General features: G+C 49.1%; 1 protein-coding gene and 1 pseudogene across 4 annotated transcripts in view; both read right to left on the reverse strand.

The window, feature by feature from the left end:
• The window catches only part of EGFR (epidermal growth factor receptor), a 216,081-nt gene that overhangs the window by 10,877 nt on the left and 185,655 nt on the right, over positions 1-19,549 (reverse strand). For 3 of the 4 annotated variants that reach the window (XM_012805915.2, XM_023513922.1, XM_023513921.1), the window contains 4 exons: positions 18,003-18,144; positions 16,882-17,004; positions 16,242-16,340; positions 8,274-8,459 (listed from right to left, as the gene is read on the reverse strand). In XM_012805915.2, coding sequence (XP_012661369.1) covers positions 8,274-8,459; positions 16,242-16,340; positions 16,882-17,004; positions 18,003-18,144 — 550 coding nt within the window. Of the gene's footprint in view, positions 1-8,273; positions 8,460-14,947; positions 16,075-16,241; positions 16,341-16,881; positions 17,005-18,002; positions 18,145-19,549 lie in introns of those variants that run through there. The other variant, XM_023513924.1, reaches the window with a different exon arrangement.
• Positions 11,793-13,999, reverse strand: LOC111725644 (annotated as a pseudogene).

The raw sequence follows: 19,549 nt of genomic DNA on the forward strand, positions 1-19,549 counted from the left end.
AGCATCACAGACCATCCTCAATGCTGTCACTGAGAACACTCCTGAGCATCAGGTACCATCCCCAACCCTGTCACTCAGAACGCTCCTGAGCACCACGACCATTCCCAACCCTGCCACTGAGAACACTCCTCAGCATCACAGACCATCCTCAATGCTGTCACTGAGAACACTCCTGAGTATCACTGACCATCCTCAATGCTGTCACTGAGAACACTCCTGGGCATCACGGACCATCCCAAACCCTACCACTGAGAACACTCCTGAGCATCACAGACCATCCTCAACCCCGTCACTCAGAACGCTCCTGAGCATCACAGACCATCCTCAACCCCGTCACTCAGAACGCTCCTGAGCACCACAACCATTCCCAACCCTGACAACACTCCTCAGCATCCTCAGTGCTGCCACTGAGAACACTCCTGAGCATCCCAGACAATCCCCAACCCTGTCATTGAGAACATTCCTGAGCACTGTGAAGCTGTCCAACTTAGATGCTTCCCTTCCTGAGACTGCTGCAGTGCCAGGAAATGAGGCTAAAGCAGCCAGTCTGTTCCAGAAGAGAGTTTCTTCCCGGGAACAGCAGTTCCCCATCAGGAATGATGTGGGCGGAGAGGGAGTAAGAAGAGGAATAGCTTTGCCAAGTCTTCCAAACATGGACTGACTCACACTGGGCCCCCCTCTGAAGCCTGGCTCCTGGCCTCAGCCTCCGTCTCTGATCCTGTGATAGTTGCTGTGTTCTGTGTTTTGTCCGCTGTCTCTTATAAAGAGCAGGGCCTCTACATGTGAAATATGACAAGGTCTTACCACTCAGAAGACTGCATGTTGGGCTGTGCTGGCCCATGGGCCCTCTTCTCCTCCCTCTCTGTCCCTGCTTTTAGGGCCCTTCCCCCTGCTCTCTCCTTTCTTCTACCTGTGACTCCTCATTCATTCAGTGAATGTCTGAGGGAGGCTCCCTTTGTGGCCAGTGAGTCCCATACAGGGGACCCAGGTCTTTATCTAAAGTTTGTGTTTTTTATAAGTTCACTAAACCCATATAGAGAACTTCAGAGGGCATCTCAGCTTAATTACATGCCTACCTTTCACTCTGCCTCTCTAAATGCTTAGCAGACAGGCTGGTACCCAGGACACATTTTCACAACAGGTGAAAATGAATGAGTGAGCGAGTGAATACAACAGTGGCTGATGGTCTGGAGCACCGATGCTGTGCCAGCCATTTCAGACACGTCCATGGGCAAGCCTCTTTTTGTCCTGGAACCCACATGATGGCCTTGTTAGACCATCCAGAGGGTCCAGAGGTCCAGCTCATTGCTTCCCAGACCAAGTCCTTGGAGCCCCCAGACCACCGTCGGTACCACAGCTCCTGTACCTGCTGCATAAGACTAAGCCAAAGTCTTGGGTTCTGAGTGGCAAAGAACACATAGACGCACACAGATGCACACATACGCAAACATACAGACATATACAGACATACATACACAACACATACAGACATAAACATGCACAGGCATGCACATAGACACCCGTACACAGCACAACAAAATCCAGCCCTTGGCCTGTACTCCTGCAAAGCCTACATAAATCTAATAACCCGACTGAGCCCCACCCCAGCGTCCCAGCCTGCTGGCCAGCGTGCCTTCCACATGCGAGGCCCCACTCAGCACCAGTCTGGGAGTGGCCTGGAAGGGGAGAAGGTGCAGTTTATAGCTCATCGGCCAGAGGGTCTCCAGACAGAGATAATTTGGGCACAAGGAGATTAGACCCATTTGAGCTTAGATAAAATTCCAGTCCTGGGTCCCTGTCCCACGCCATCAAGGCAGTTAAAAGGCCATGGTGGTGCCCAGCAGGGTTACACTTTAACCCGCCACGAGAGATAAGGGCTGGTGAGCTTATCCTGCAGCCTGTGAGCTCCCAGAGTCTAAACAGATGCTGCAGTCACATCAGCAGGCACTTACATGGGGTGTCTCAGGAAACTCATTTCCTGATTCTGCTCCAAGACCCTCACTAGCAGTTAGTGTATTTATTCTTGTTACTTCAGGAAAGCTAGAATGAACTTAGAAACACAGCACTGCATCAGCCTGCAGCTCCAATTTACTAAAGAGGGGCCTAGGGCCATGCTTCACATGGGCATCCATGCTTTCTCTGCAATTTTTTATAGAACAAGAAGGGGCTAGGAGTGGCTGGGCTTGAGCTTTAAAGGCCCCGTGTTCCCAGGACCAAACATCCCACCAGCCTTGGGAGGAGTGCAGAGTGAGAGAGAGAGAGATGGGATCCCTTTCTGTTCTGTTTCAAGGACACCATGTGGACAAGCTGGTGACTGCGGACTCAGTGCAGAGGCACCAAGGAGCAGACCTGCAGGGCAGCACTGGTTTGGGAGGAGTGAAGTCAGTGGTGCAGCTGACCCTCCATGGAGCCCTTACCCTGGGAAGAGGCAGGAAAGGGTCAGTGCTTCCTACTCCCAGGTATCGCACCCTGTGGGGAGGGGAGGCCCTGGTGACTGTCAAGGAGCTATGCTCTGAGCTTCAGGCTGAGAGGTGGGCTGGGGAGCTAGGCACCTGGGTTCACATTCTCATTTTGCTATTTACTAGCTTGAGACCTCAGCAATCACCCCATGCCTCAGTTTCCCCATGTGTAAAAGGGGCTAATTAGAAGTTGGAGTGAGTTCACTCCCATGGAGCCCTTGACTAATGCCCAGGGATAGTCCTAAATGGTACCAACAATTGTCATCACCATTTCTACCTGAGTGTCAAACCCATTCTCTATTCCCCATGCCTTTTCCAGCCTTGTATCTGGCCTCTGTTTGTCTTGCTTAGACTACTACAAAACTCCCACAAACATCTAGTGATGAACACATCCTGCAGAACCCTTTTTTTTGTGACAAGGCTCCACCTTCCTGGACTGGCAGAAGGCTCCACCTCACATCAAGGCTCCACCTCTCCCCGAGTCTCTCCTTAGCAGCTCCCCCCTAGTGGCCTGATTTCCCCTGGCCCTCCAAGAGCCTTCACTTGCTGCTGGGCGGCCAACTCTCACCCACAGAGGGCCCCAAGCGCAGGGCAGGACCTGAGCTCTTGAGGGCAAGGGGGCCCCTGGTGTGTACACCACCATCCTCCCAGGGCCCTTGAGGGCAGGGGCCCATCTGGCATGTGTATCACCACCTTCCCAGGGCCTGGTGCTTGGCTGATGGGCTGAGTCCAGTCCTCCCTGCAACTGGCACGTGGCCTCCAGGACAGCTGGCCCTCCTGGCCCCAAGCCCACCTGCTCTAACCCGCTTCACTTCCCACTGCACTGGCAGCTCTGTACCACCAGCAAATTTTGGGAGATAAGAAATTTGGTCTTATCTTCGTATGTATTTTGCCTGATGCTTACCATTGGCAGCAGATATACCTCAAGAAATAACTGACTAAAATGTCTACAGGTTGATGAACATGCTTTAATAGTACCACAACTTTTGGCTTTTATTTAGGCTGACTATGTAAGTTTAACTGCAATCCTTTGTCAATTTTGCCAGAATAAATAAAAATTCAAATACTGAGATATCTGGTAGCTGAATCAGTAGTCCGGGGCCTACCTATTGTCTTTTTGCCCTAGTTCTCATAAGGCCACACTTTACCGAGCCTGCAGGCACCCTAACCTGGATCAGATGGAGGGACTGGGTTGAGGGAACAGACCGGGCAGGGAGGTGGGCTGGAGGTTGCACATTGGAAGCTGCAGGGAAGAAGCAGCTCTCATCTCCATGACCACTTAGCTGGACAAAGGGACAGTGGCTGCTTCTTCAGTTCTTCATCCAGTGTGATTTTCATTCTCCCACACCCTGTGCCACATCCTGACACGAGCATGTCCTCAATCACAAATGTGGGCTTCCCAATGCAGCCTTGCTCCAGCACAGTGGAATCCCTTCCTACGCTACCCTCCCAGCCAGGCAGCCCAGCTTCCACTCCCCCGGGGTAGGGGGTTTCTCTTCCATGCACTCCTTGAATTTGGACCAAACTAAGTACCCCAAGTTCTTGACAAAGTGATCCTTTGAATTTCTTGATGTTTACCCTTAGTAAGTTTCATCTCGTAGACTAAACTAGCTGTGGTGCTCCTGATGCTATGGTTAGTTTCCTCCTGAGAACCCACCAGCTGTCAGCCTGGCTCACCCAGTGGGGCTCGAAGGTCTCACACCACTGGTGTCTACTGCACTGCAGAACTAAGTCAACATCCATCTGAAGACCCAGTGCCAAGGATGCTCTCTTGTGCAAACATTTTGGGAGAATGTCAGAAGAGGCAGAATTTGAGCAGAGGGCTCTCAAGGAGAAGGGGGGCACGTCCAAACCATGGTGCTCATGGGAATTTGGACTGGAGCACTATGGGACTTTACTCCACTGTGGGTATAGCTCGGGATCTCCCCACTGGTGTATGCACCCAGGAAGGGTAAATAGACTTTCTTAAGCAACGGACACATTTCCCACAAGCAACAGCTGCCCATGGGTGGGCGCACCAACCTTTAGGAGACTGGGACCCTTTCTGGCTGGTGAACAGCTGTGTCTCCACAACCCCTGAGACCAAGCTTTCTGGACAGAGAGCAGGGTCCCTGTTCACCACAGAGGGTGAGGCAGAGTGACTCTCTTAGGGTCATCAATCCTACCTAGACCCTTCCCAGGCTACCTCTGTTTCTTTTATTTTTCCTCTTTCTTTGGCCCAGTTGATATAATTTTATTTGATATAAGTTGATATAAGTTTAGGACAGTGAGCTTGCACAATCATGGCCAGCTCTCCCATCAGTGTTTAGACAACTTTGCAAGATAGTCCGGGTCCTTGTGAATCAACACTGGACATTTAAAGATCAATAAATCCTTCTTTGAAAATGCTAGGAGTTTAGCTTCTGGTTAGCCACTAAGTGTTTCTGGGTAGTTTCACTTCAAATGTTATAAAGAAAATTGTTTAAGACCCAGAAAAATTATAAATAATGAGAGCAAATTTTTACCTTTATAACTTGGGAAGCCATATTTTTGTTTTCCTCTAGGGACAGATACAGTGGAATGAGGTTTCTCTTACAAATTACAGAGCAAATCAAGCCAAGACAAAGACTTAAATGCCCGTGATGTGAAAGAACTTCAAAATAAAACAGTGTAAATCACAGTCTGAAACTATGAGTAAATATTGTACAGAACACTATCTTGGAAAACTTCAGGCCCTGGAAACTCCAGCTCAGGAGCTCTCGTGCTCAGGTGACCCTGGCACTAGGCTGAGCTCTTCTCCATAGCAGACACTGTTACATTAAGATTTTCATTTTTTCACTATGCTTTGTAGAAGGCTGATGTTAGGGGTCAAACGGAGACACCAATACGGGGGCAGACCTGAAGGTGGGATCAAAGGAGAGAGAGGAAATTTCTTAACAGCAAAATTGAGGGTCCATGGACCTGTCGGGGCAGAAGGGGCTGCTCTGAGCAGTGGGAGTTGATGCCAATCTAGATAAAGACAATGTGCCCGGGCAGCGCCTGTGGCTTGAGGAGTAGGGTGCTGGCCCCATATACCAGAGGTGACAGATTCAAACCCAGCCCCGGCCAAAAGCTGCAAAAAAAAAAAAAAAAAAAAAAAAGACAACAGGCCAGTTAGGTTCCAGTCACTCTCCAACCTAGTTCAACAAAGCAGAAAAAAAGGAGGAGAGGAACATTTAATAAGCTCCAGACTCATTACTGGAACCTGCGTGGGCCCCTGTGGAGGCTGAGGGGACTCCTGGTCACCACCAGAAAGAGACTGCACAGCAGCCCTGGGGCCAGACATATACATGGCAGGTGACTGCAGGACAAGGTGTGAGTCTGCAGTCTGCTGGCGAACTGGCCCTGCTGTGTTGGGCAAAATCCACAAAGGCCACGTGCCCCTTGGGAAAACACAATAACACAAGCAGTTCACAGGGATGGCTGGGCCACCCTCTACCACAGGAAGGAGCTGGGAGTTACCAGGAGATAAATGAAAGCTTCTGAGTCTCTGTGCTGTGCAGATGAGCAGGGCAAAGGGAGTCTGGCAGGGCCACCCTGCAGGGTCAGGCAGGGAGGGTGAGTACAAACACCAGTGCCATAAACAGACCAGATCTTCCTAGGAACAATGCATGCTAATGACTAGACAAGGCAAAGTGACTGCCTGGGGTGGGGATGGAGGGCAAAGCTGGACCTCCTGCCTTAGATAACCAGGAGGAAAGCTGAGTGAGTTCTGGGCTCAGGAGTCAGGACATGAGCAGACCTTCATAAGCTAAAACACACCCTGGGCTAACCTCCTGCCCCAGTGGCTGAGCAGTGCCTCCAAAGATGCACTCGCCTCCCCATTCAGAAACAGGGCTTTGCAAATCTAGTTAGTTAAAAGTCTTGAGGTAAAATCATCCTGGATGTAAGGTGGCCCTCCACGCGTGGATCAGGATCTTCACATTCTCTCGAGCACGTATTTGTGAAGGAAGCATGGTGCTGTGCACCCACCGTAGAACGAGTAAATCAAAGTAACATGTCCTTCGTCTCACATACTGTTTTTTGGTGACGAAAACATTTAAAATTGACTCTCTTAGTGACTTTCAATTTCAGTAATTGGTATCTTTGTAAGAGAAAGGAGAAGAGTATGTGGCTGCTAAGACTCAGGGAAGGAGGCCACATGAGGACAGAGCAGAGACCAGCAAGAGGCAGCCACAGGCCAGCTACTGGGGCTACCGGAGCCAGAAGCTGCTGAAGGCTTTTCCTCAGAAGCTTCTCAGACACCTTGATTTTGGACGCCTGGTCTCCAAATTGTTGAGAAGATAAATCTCTGTTGTGTTCAGCTGCCACATTGTTGCTAATTTGCTGTGGTAGCTCCAGGGAACTGGTACAGTCACACACAGAAATAGCAAACGTGTCACAAATTAAACACAGCACAGGAGGCACACAGCCCCTCCCAGGCCTGTCTCTGGCAATGGTGATTGGGATTTTGAGCATGCGAATAGGGAAGACAGTTGGTGGTCTGTGGTGGTCAGGGAAGGAGGAGCATCCCCACTTCCTGGCTGCAAGGAGTCTGCGATGGCGGCTGAGAATCGGTGCCAGGCAGTGTGAGGGTGACCAGGGTTGTGCAAGCTGTGCCATTGGCCCATCATCTTGGGGGTATCCTGAGAGCTTGCCCCAGGGTGAGGGAGGAGGGATCCTGAGCCCCATTCTCAGCACAAGTCTGGGTAGCCTGATGTCCAGATCTGCATGTATCTTTTGTCACCTACATCTGCCCGGAGTTGGGGGGCAAGTTCAGGGCATTCTACAAGTAATGGGGCAGGTCTGACGGCCACCACTGACCCAGACTGAGAGATTCCCCAGGCATGGTGGCCCACTTGCTGCCTCCGTGGTCCCCGACACATCCCTTGACACTCTGCCCCACTGTCTATGGGGTGTAAGGGGCCATGGCATTTGCTCAGAGACAGGGACTACCTGCAAATTCTTTATGTTCAGCTGAATGAAACGTATACCTGTTGTCAGAAAAAAAGTAAGACTCAGCAAGTTGGGTGCAAAAACTGACCCAGAGATGGGATGGAGATGGGAGAGGTTTAAGATGAAAAGAGCCGCCCTTTGGGGTCCTCCTCACTCTGTCCCGGGCCTCAGTACACAGGTGGGGCCACCTGGTCACTGTCTCCTTTCTCAGCTTCTCCCTGGCCCTGGAGCCAGCCTGTGTACAGGGACATCTAAGGAGCCACAACCCAGCAGCTGCAGCACCCTTCCTTGTCTCAGCCTCCTCTCCCCTGCTCACCAGCCCTCCTGCCTGGGCACCTGCCCTGCCCCGTGGGCAACTTCACGAGGCCACTGTCACCCTCATTATTCTGGCCTCAGCCTGGTTTGACTGCCTTGTTCTCAAGTCCTGGTTGGGAAAAAGCCACTCTCTTCCTCTACTACACGTCACCACAGTAGTCACCAAAAAGGACTCCAGCAAAATAAGAACAAGGGCATGAAACCATCCTGACACTCGATAAAGAGAAAACTATTCAAACGCAGCTGACGTGCAAGTGGGACAAGCACTGATTGGCGCACAGGATGGTCAATTTTATTCCAAGCAAGGAACAGCGCACGTGTGCGCGCGCGCGCACACACACACACACACACACACACACACACACTCCTTGCAGACACTCAGTGATCCCAGGAGGGAGGCTGCCTGGCCAGCTCATCTCTTTACTTCTCCTTGTTGTTTCTCTTTGAGAGATCTCAACAAGGACTGCATCGTAAGGTGGGGACAAGGATGTGGCCTAGGCTGAAGCCCTTCCTGTCCTGAACTGCCCTGCCCTGTGCCCTGTTTACCTTTGAGATCTGCACACACCAGTTGAGCAGGTGCTGGGAGCCGATATTGTCCTTGTGCTCCCGGACGTAGTCGAGGAGGCAGCCAAAGGGCATCAGCTGCGTGATGAGCTGCACGGTGGACGTCAGGCAGATGCCTAGCAGGCGGCACACGTGGGGGTTGTCCACACTGGCCATCACATAGGCCTCCTGCGTAAGAGGGAGAGAGCATCAGCGAGGCCCTCCAGGGGCCCACTCCCAGCAGGACAGCAGAGACAGAATTTAGTTTGGAAATACGGGCTTATGCGGGAAAAGCTGGCTCACAAAAGCCCTGGCAGCAGGAACATTTATGCAGGGCTGTGAAGTACCAAGACACGTGTGGGAGATGGCCCCTCCTGGGTCCACCAGGGACTCCACGAGACAGGGACCCACGGCAGGGCTCATCCGGGGAGAATGTGGATGAGAGGGGGCCTCTAAGTTTGGAAACTGGTGGTGTCTGTGTTAGGAAGCCTTCAGGTTCAAGATGCTGCAGTCTGAACTTGAATGGGGCTGCAGAAAGCCGTGTTGGGGGCCCAGAAGACGACTTGCCTGCTTAGGGCATCGTGGTGCCCTGGAGGAAAACTTCCTTTCTTCACATAACAGACTTGCCCAAACCACGCCATGGTGATGCTGTCTGGGTGGGGAAGCTGCCCGGGTTGGGAAGCTGCCCACAGCACATGTGTAAGGGCAGCCATAGGAGCTCTGTCTCTGGACCCACAGAGCACCAAGCCCACAGGGACTGCAGATGCTGGCTGCCAGGACTGTGTTGAAGGGAGGGGTCTGTCTGTGGTCACCACTCACCCTCCCCACTCCCACCCCGTCCCCAGCCCCCTTATGGGAAAATACAAATAGTGCCCCTCTCCCCCACTGATGTAGGCTGGCTGCCATAGCAGGAGCCTTTGTTTCACAGATCTGTAAATATAAACTGTATTTTAATCCTTCTGCTATTCTTGGACTGAGGAAACTAAATTTATTTGCAATCATGTACACAATGGGGCCTCTATTCTGCCTGGCTGAGAATTAGGGAGCCCTTAATTTCCACTCATAAATTCTCTTTCCTTTAAACATACAATGGTGGTGACTTTTTATTCAGATATGAAGAAGGCCACAGGCACTGTAAGAGAACGAGTCCAGAAGGTTCCTTTTACATCTCAACAATACCTACTTTTTTTGGTTTGTTTGTTTTTCTGAGATGGGTCTCTCTCTGTCTCCCAGGCTAGAGTACCATGGCATCACCATGGCTCACAGCAACCCCCAATTCCTGTGCTCAAATGATCCTCCTGCCCTAGCTTCCCGAGTAGCTGGGACCACAGGTGCCCACTATCACACCTGGCTACTTTTTAAAATTTTTAATAGAGATGGAGTCTCATTCTTGTTCAAGCTGGTCTCGAACTCCTGAGCTCAAGCAATTCACCTGCTTCTGCCTCCCAGAGTGCCAGGATTATAGGCAAGAACCCCCGTGCCTGGCCTATGCCTGCATTTCAAGTGTGAACTTAAGCAAGTTAAGTTTTTCTTCATAGACGTGAACTGGTCCTGGGTCAGTGGAAGGCTGCAGAGTCAGAGTGATGCTCTGGGAGGCCTAGGTATTGTCATGGACAGCTGGCTGGGAGGCAGGCTGGAGAAAGCAAGTCAGGTGGGGTAACAAATAGTTATTCCAGGGTATCTGTGGAGAACCGTCCCAGGACCTTCCTTGAACACCGAAGTCTATGGATACCCAAGTCCCTGATGTAAAATGGCATTGTGTTCGTATATAGTCTATGCATATAGTCTAAGAATGTCCTATACACGCTAAGTCATCTTGAGATGACCCTTAATACCTACAAATGTTATGGAAGGTATTATACTGTATTGTTTAGGGAATAATGACAAAGAAAAAGAAGTCTGTTTATGTTCAGTATAGATAGATACAAATGCTTTTTCCAGATATTTTTGGTCCTTGGTTGACTATAGATATGGAGGGGCCACTGTAGATATTTCTTTTTTTTTTTTAATGGTTAAAAAAATGTGGGCTTTATTGTTTTTGCTAAACAATTCTTTAAAAAAAATTCATTTTTAAGGCAGGGCTTTAATTATTTAACTTTGATCCATTTATTTAATTAAAAAAAAAAGGAAGGGGAAAGAGAACATGGCCAAAAAAATAGTAGTTAACCCCCACCCCACCCAAAGCTCTAGCCAGTCACATGAGCATCACCCATACCCCACTTGGTGCCTGATAACCAGGTAGTGGCATACTCTGCCTCATGAGACCACCCGAGGGCACAGGGGCAATGGAGGCCAGTTTTAGCTCTCAGTAGGTTAGTCAAACCAGACAAAGTGGGGACTAAAGTCCAGAAATTCTTCCTAGGTTTTCTGCCCAATGGCTGAGCAAATAAAACTGTCATAAGTTTGTGAAAATAAAGGGAGGTGGAAGTGGGGGATAAGAGCAGAAGAGAAGGCTCAGTGCCTGCAGCTCAAGCAGCTACGGCGCCAGCCACATACACCTGAGCTGGCGGATTCGAATCCAGCCCAGGCCCGGCAAACAACAATGACGGCTGCAACCAAAAAATAGCTGGGTGTTGTGGCGGGCGCCTGTGGTCCCAGCTACATGGGAGGTGGAGGCAGGAGAACTGCTTGAGCCCAGGAGTTGGAGGTTGCTGTGAGCTGTGATGCCATGACAGCTTGAGGCTCTGTCTCGAATTAAAAAAAAAAAAAGAGCAGAAGAGAAACTATAGGTTGCCCAAGCTTCTTCCTGGGTTAGCCCCTCTGGATACAGATTTAAAGAGAAGTCTGGGTAGATGGACTCCAGGTTTTCCATAAAAGAAAATCATCCCTCAAGGAGGAAGAGCTGAGATGTGCCATGCAAAAAAAGCTCTTCCTGCAGAGGCACAGGAGGAAGAACAGCTGACTCTCCCATTTGAAGAGAATGGTAAGGAGATTCCTTCTAATACCAGGAAGAAAGACAAAAGGCAGAGAGTGAATCCTGAGCTTTGGGCCAAATGTGAGACAGATGCACACACAAAGACTAAAAGCTATCAAGAACCCTCAAAGATAAATCCCACCTGCATACACTGGCTCTACAAAGTGCTGCAGGAGATTCTTGCTGTGAGTGAAGTCAACCTAGTTGCCTGGCTATAGTTGGTGGGAAGGGTAATACATTTTTATTTTCAGAGGGAAGAGGTGGGAAGAGTGGCCATGATCTAGTAAAAAGAGACCTGCAAGAAGCGGAAAATATTTAGAGAATATTTTAATATATATTTTCTTATATATATTAAAGGTTAATAAAACTAATTCAAGCCATTTGATCTATTGGGGGGGGGAAGGAAAAGGAAAATAAAAGAAAAAATTAAAGTGAGACCTCTGTCTGCTGCTCTGGTCTCAACTTAAACACAGTCAGCTTGTTACTTTGATTTGAGAAGAAAAGATGTAAAAGTTTCTTTCAATCACTCAGAAGGCCAGTGTAGCCACTTATAAAAACAGGATGGCCGGAACAGAGTAGGAAAGGAAAAGTCAGAAGTAAAAGGGCAGAATAGGAAAGAAATTTTCAAAAATAAAATTAACAGGGTGACTGCTCCAGAAGAGGGCTGTGAAAAAGACATGGTGGACTGAAGTCTATTTGTCAAGTAATGATTCAACTTTTAAATTATTCTCTTGTTCTTTTTTGTTGGGTGTTTTATTTGTTCAAGTCTAAGATTTGGAAATGTTGACCCTTTGTTAACAAGAACCAACAGGACATAAAGGATCCCTTCCCTACCCTGGCCTCACTGAAGCCTCCACCACCTCCTCCTTGGCTGGATGCTGAAGTGTCCTTCATGTACGTGGACTCAGGATGACAGGGCAGCCTCCTTCTGTGGTTGCTGGGCTTGTGAATGATGCAGTACCTTTTGGCTTTCCACATCTCTAAAATGTTTTTCAACTATTTTGTGTGCATGGCTCAGTGCACTCCCCTCTTTGCCTTTACAGTTTTCCACTTGTTATGGGGGACTAATAACAACTTCTTCCATGACTACAATGTTTTTTTCTTGCTATTTACCAGTCTTTAATGGTCTCATGAATGGTCTGGAAGAGTGCTGGCCCTCTAGGGAGACACCAGCACCGATTGCATAGGCCTGGGCACCAATTGCACCGGCCTGGCTCAGCTTCTCCTCTTTCTCCCTCCCTGCTTTGCTGGCAAGCTTACTGGCATTGAGTGAAGCTAGGGGAGGAGGGGTTTCTGTTCGGTCATTAATAATTTCCACTTCTGAAACATACTGTAAGTTTATAAGCAGGATGTCTGAATGATTGGCCTTTCCACTGGAAGAGGGACATTTTAAAGCCAGCATTTTTGACTGGTAGTTGAAGGCTACCACCTCACCCTGCAGCCACTGCTCCTGGCAAGTCTGGCATGACACTTGGCTCCCAAAGCTGAAGAACTCACCCAGAGGAGCTGCCATCTTGGGAGAGCACCTGCAGCTGCTGGCGGCAGTGGCAACACCAACAGTGGCAACAGCAGGCGAAAGCCTACTGTAAATATTTCTTGAAACACAAGGATGCTCACACCACCTGTCTTGCCCCAGACCCTGCCTGCCCTCCCTTGCAGGGCTCTGGTGCTCTGGCTCTGCTCCCTCCTGCTTTCCCTGAGCTCCTCCTCTTCAGGGGATCTGGGGGGCTGCAGCTTCTCCTGTAGGGCAGCTGTCCTAGCCTGGTCTGCTGAAGCACAGATCCAGACATGTGACTGCTTTCATATACCCCCTCCTCACTGACCTCATGCAGAATCAAAGATTCAAAGGAAATCTCAGTCTGTACCACTTCCATTAAAAAACAAATAAAAACTATAGTTTCAAATGCAGAGTGTTTAGGCTCTCTGTTTTTACAGAGAGTGCCAAGTTTTTCCCTTTTATCTCATAAACCTAGTATCATCACACTGAAAAGCAGAGTTGCTTAGTATCTGCAAACTCAGTAGACATGGAAAAAATTCTTCATCTCAGAGAAGTGCTGGTTTATAAAATGTCAGAACTGGACAGAACCAGAAAGCTCATTTTGTCTGAAGGCAATATCACCATGAAAGAAAATCAAGGCCCAGCAGGGGCACGGCCAACCCGAAGCCTCACTTGTCAGCGCCAGGACCTCCCAAGCCATGCACTGGCCTCTGTCTTTGGTGCCTGCCAGTGGGCTGAGGGTCCGGCAGGCTGTGTGCTCTGGAGAACGCTCCTTGAGAGCTGCAGAGAGCAGACGCTGGCTCATGGCACACACAATGTGGTCTGCATTTCTTCTTCATTGCACATGCTAAATTTAAACTGGAAGGTCTGTGGAAAAACTAATAAGCCACGTGACTGCCAGAAAAGCACAGTTCATATCTCTTCCCCCGTCTGGGAAGCTGTACAAGGATAACATGGAAGAAATCCTCTGGCTGCTCCTATTTTCCCAAGATCTGGTTGAGATTTGGATACATATTGTATTCATTTGTAAGGGAAGAAGAATCTGCATGCAGGAACAAAGTAAGCAGCCCCCTCTCCCCCAGGAGGGGCTGACCTGGCACGGGAGGGCAGGAGTGGGAGCAGGGGTGTGGGTGTCAGGCCACACAGAGCCTGGAGCCTTCCCCACCACCTCTGCTGAAATCTGATAGATCCATGGGATATTCCTCCTGCCTACCCCCAGTCACAGGGGAGCAATGTTTTGTTCTGTGTGTGCAGAAGTTAAAAGTAAGCTTTGTTCACAGCCATTTATCTTTTTTTTTTTTTTTTGCAGTTTTTGGGGTGGGGCCGGGCTTGAACCCGCTGCACCTGGTATATGGGGCCAGTGCCCTACTCCTTGAGCCATAGGCGCCGCCCCACAGCCATTTATCTTCAAGCCGTAGGTGCATGGTGACCTACAGCAGCTGCCTGGTGTCCCAAGTGATCCAAACAGGCCCTGGGCAGTGTAGAGCTCACTGCCCCCCAGCAGCAGTGTCCCTGCAGCCTTGATGACATTGAAGTGTGGGGATATTTTGTCCTAATTGTAGCATGACTTTTGGTCCTTCCCCTCTTACTTGTCATCCTCATCTGTGAAATAGTTCATGTTATGAATTGGGGAAAAAGATGCCACTAGATTTTAAACTCCTAAGGAAGGGCAGTGCACCCTATGTTGGTAAACTTGGCCAGCTGGGTAAAGGGCGGGACAGTGGATGAGCTCTCCAGGAGTGCTGGAACATTTCAGAGCATGCTGGGCTCCATGGGCACCCTGTCAGGGGACAGGGGCCTGACGTGTCATCTCCCTCACTGCTGACATCGGCTGGGCTTCCCTGGTGTTTACTCCCTCAGCAGCATCTCCAACCTTGTCCCAGGCTCTCCACTCCCACTAAAGGTAGCAGCCCAGTCTTCTCCCATGTTAGAGACGACAAAAGAGAGCCAGGGAGAAGAAGCATAGGGAGGAAATAAATTAAGGGAGGGAGGAAGGGTCAGGAGGGGAGAAGCAGCAAGAGGAGGCTCCTGCCTTGCAGACACTAGGCTGCGCTTTCTGTCCTCGGCCTCCTCCACCTCCTGCCCGCTCTCCCCCCCAGGAAGCCACTCTTCCTGCCTCCAATTAAGAGATCCTGGGGGCAGGAAGGATTTTTTAGCAAAAACTACTTCTTTCCCAGAGTGTGCTGCTGTCTTAGCACACTTCCCAAACTATCTGCATTCTGCATGAATGAATTTCACCAATATTGGTGAAATTCAACATTATTTTGTGTAATTTATTATATTGTTTCAAATGAGCAAAAAATGAATTATAGAGGCGAATTCTGTACAAAGATTTTCTTTTCGACAGTACATGAGAGGGAAATTCGAGGTTATAAGTGGAAGACTTCATGAACCCTTTACCTACCTGTTAATAGGACATGACAGTCCTAATAAGCCATTAACATGGAAGACAATTTCGGCCGATAAGCATATCATCAGTGTCAGGATTTCTATTGCACTGTTTTAACACATCATCCTTCATTTAGATGTGTACTGATGTGAGATTTCCTCTCATAAATGGAGGGAAGCTGCTCAGAGAAAAATGAACTGTGGAGTTTTGCCACTGAAAAATGTTGTTTATTCACATTTTTTAAAGGCCCATGTTTTTGTTTTCTATTTTTTTTTAATTTGGCTTTTGTCTTTCTAGGCTATAAGATCAAATAATCCTCCAGATTTGAGACAATAAATGCAGCCATTTTCCCTTTCTCCTGATTCTGTGGCCCTTGCCCAATGCCTGGTCCCCAACTCCCCTTTCACAGAAAAGGTTCCCTGAGACTGCCAGAAAGCCCAGGCCTCAGCTAGGGTGGACTCTGTCAGACCCCAGCCAGCCTCTTCCCCAGAGGGTGCTGCCCCCCTGGGGCCAGGGTTGGTCCAACAAAAGTTCAATGAACAGTAACAGTGAACAGTAATCTTGTGGAAATTTGAGGGACTTATTCCATAAAGGAGCAATCAGCAGACCCTAAAGAATGATATTTGAATTATTTTGGCAGAAAATACAGAGGTGCACTTTCTGTAAAACAGTGATGCCCAGTGATGAACATCATACAATGGGCATCTTTATTTGAGGCACTTTTAAACAAAGGCATTTCAAAGATGAGGTAACTTGGCAGAGCAAAGTGAATGTAAGCTTTGGAGTCTGAAACTATAGTGGGCTTGATTCCTACTCCAGAAAGCTCAGCAAGTGTCCTTATGTCTCTGTTTTTTACCCCAAATCACTCAGCACAACATGTGTGCTCAGGCTCATCATAAGCATGCTGGGCCTGTGTGGGGAAGAAGCTAGTGTCAAGTTCTCCTCCTGCCCAGCATCTGTGCATCTTTGTCATCTGGGGACAGAGAGTGGAGAGGAGTCTGCCCTGGAAGAGAAGGGCATCACACCAACAGCGCCACATGGGAAAAGGCATGCCAAGTGAACGTGGAGCAAGTGGTGGGGAGGAGCAAGACAGCACAGCCCTGCCAGCCCCCCAGGAGGCACCTGCGGTGTCCAAGGCCTGTGGACAACTACAGAACAAAGCAGACTCACGTCGAGAATTTCCTTGTTGGCTTTTGGGGATGTTGCTTCTCGCAATTCCTTGATAGCCACGGGGATTTTAACTTTTTCTCCTTCTGGGATCCAGAGTCCCTATGACAGAAAGAGGGAAGACATGAACCAGCAGCTGTCAGACCCAGGCAGGATGGGAACCTCAGCTCTGCACTCTGAGATCGCTGTGCCCAGGAGTCTCAGTGTCTCCTAAGCAAGAAGGCTCCACAAGTCAGGGTAATATTCAGATTCAAAATGTTCATGCTCATGCCAGTTACAGCCAGAGTACACCACTTCATCTAGAATTTTAAGACACTGGGCCTGGCCTAACTGAGACCAGATTATATAGAGAGGATCTGAGAAAAAACAGGCTAAGAGGAGGCTTTTGAGACCTGGCTTTATGCTGATACTGTGACACTGTCCTCCTGCCTTCAGCTGTCCTGCCCCCAGTCCTGGGTCATGCTCCCTCTAAAAAGTCAGTGACATCCCCTTTAAAATGCCTCTCATCTGTGTGCATGTTCCACAGGGCCATTTTTTTGTTACTCTGGCTATAAATGAAAGCTTTGGAAAAACGTGCAAATTTCCCAAACCCTCAGCGAAACAAAGAGCACACGATGACAATGACAATGCATGTGAGACCCACCTTGTACACGGTGCCAAATGCGCCAGAGCCCAGAACCTTAATCTTCTTAAATTCGGTTTCCTTTAAGATCCGCAGAAGTGCCTGGTTAGGGGCTTCCCCACTGGGTGTGAGGGGCTCCACGAGCTGGGGAGACAAGGAAGCAGAGACTCTGGCTTAGTGCCCAGCACAGGGGCCACAGGGTAACTGCAGGCATGCACAGCGGGGGACACAGCCTGGGCATGTGCACTCATCAGGGGGTGCACACCTCCTCTGACAAACTTCAGAGGCAGCAGAGACAGGAAGCCCACACAGCTTTCTCTTTAAAGAGTGGCCTGGTGGCTCAGTGCCCACAGCTCATTGAATAGGGCGCCAGCCACATACACCAAGGCTGGCGGGTTCGAGCCTGGCCCAGGCCTGCTAAACAAAAATGACAACTGCAACAAAAAATAGCTGGGCGTTATGGCAGGCACCTGTAGTTCCAGCTACTCTGGAGGCTGAGGCAAGAGAATTGCTTAAGCCCAGGAGTTTGAGATAGCTGTGAGCTGTGATGCCACAGAACTCTACTGAGGGCAACATAGTGAGACTCTGTCTCAAAAGAAAAAAGAAAAAAAGAGCAGCCTGGTTTCAACAAAATGTGACTTCTCTTTTCTGTGTCCATGCCAGCCAGCTCTGGCAAAACTCTGTTAAGGGAAATTTCTCTGCATTTGGTATCTGTAGCGGTCCCTTATGCTTGAGTTGCTGGGTCCCTCCTCCTAGGAACAATGGGCCCCCACAGAGGGCTGGGCACAGCCAGTATCCAGAATGATACCAGCCATGTGTGTAGACAGATTTCCAGAGTAATGATTGTCATCTCACTCCAGCGGCCTCCTCCAAGGCTTGCCCCACACGTGTGGAAGCCCACCCTCAGGCCCATGAAGGGTCGGGTGTGTGGGGCTCCAGGAGGATTTTGTAGGGCTCAGCTAAGAAACATTCCACTTTGCTGGGTAGTATGAAAATATAACTATCTGGGTATAATTGGAAATTCAGAGAATTTCTGTTTTTTCCATCACAACAAATAGTGCATAATAAAGTGAATGTATATCTAAGACACACAACTGCCTGTCCCTGCAGGTCGCCAGGCTCCCAGGGCGCTCGCTGCTCACCTCTCTCTCCTGCAGCAGCCGGCGCAGCGTGCGCTTCCGGACTATGTGGCGCCTTCGCAAGAACAGGCCAACGCCCAGGGCCACCACCACCACCAGGAGGAGGCCACCCACAATCCCAGTGGCGATGGATGGGATCTTGAGCCTGGAGGGAGGTGGATAGACAAACATCAGCATTTCACATGCTTCCTGCATGTTGTGACACTGTTTGAAATGACCTCAGGAAGCAGGACATTGACTTCTGAAGAGGCAGGAGAAAGCTGACTGTGACTTCCAGACCAAGTTTCAGCTCTCTCAAGTTCCCTGGCCCCAGCAACACCCCCCACCCCCACTCTGCATGTGTAGAACTGAGCTTTCATCTGGACCCTTTCCATACAATGATTATTTTTTAATCTGTTGATTAAGAAAATATATAATTCAAAAGACAATTTTGACTTCAGTGATGCTCTTTACATGCATTTGTACCGTGTTCACCCAAGAGCATTTCCACACAACTAAGGGTCAGCCATCCCCGCACCTGAGCCAGTAGTATCTCCCCGCCAGGCCCAGCAAAGGGACCTTTCAGTTTGGTTGACATTCCTAAAGGTGTTTGAAGGTGTGAAATTCTCTGTGAGGTTATAAGGCAGGCTATAAAGCATCACTGTCATTACAGTAATGTCATGTAGCCTCAGACCACAGGGCATACACATCTACCTCTCTTCCCAGGGAGGTGGCATCTAATTTCAGAGACAGAAAAAACTCAGAAGTCAGGGCTTCCAGCTCACTGGGGAAAGGACCATTTGAATTTGCAACTCTGAATCCAGAGTCCTTGGAAAGCTCTTTTTTTTTTTTTTTTTGCAGTTTTTGGCCAGGGCTGGCTTTGAACCTGCCACTTCTGACATATGGGGCCTGCACCCTACTCCTTTAAGCCACAGGTACAGCCCTCTCATTCTTAATTATCTGTCTCATTTGAGCTGCTGCAGATGGAGTCAACGAATAGCCAAATTCACAGTGTCTTTGCACATAAAAAAGGTGCGAAGTCCTCACAAAGTTCACTTAAAGGGGCCAAATGTATTCCATGAAAATGACAGTTTGCAATAGTTTCCTTTTAAGGAGTGCTAATCTCATCTGTGTTATGCAAAATCCCCAATTAATGATGTTTGAATAAATGAGTTTTTGCTATCTTGAGCAACTACTGGAAGATAAAAGGTGCTACACACAAAAAGGTGCTACAGCAGTAAAAGTGAGTGAATAAGAAGAAAAATTAAAAAGAATAGTGAACATAACATAAGATACATAACATAACATAAGATAACATAACATAACATAAGATCCGCTGGGCATGGTGGCTCGCGCTTGTAATCCCAGCACTGTGGGAGACAGAGGAGGGAGAATTGCTTGAGCTCAGGAGTTTGAGACTTGCCTGAGTAAGACCCAGACTCCTAAAAAAAAATGGAAAAACCCAGCCAGGCGCCCTGGGGAGTGCCTGTAATCCCTGCAGCTTCTGGAGGCTAAGGCAGCAGGATGCCCACAGCCTGAGTCTGAGGTTGCAGTGAGAGCTATGATGCCAT

This window comes from Otolemur garnettii, unplaced genomic scaffold, assembly GCF_000181295.1.
Source record: "Otolemur garnettii isolate 467f Iridium unplaced genomic scaffold, OtoGar3 scaffold00045, whole genome shotgun sequence".
NCBI classification, from domain to species: Eukaryota; Metazoa; Chordata; class Mammalia; order Primates; family Galagidae; genus Otolemur; species Otolemur garnettii.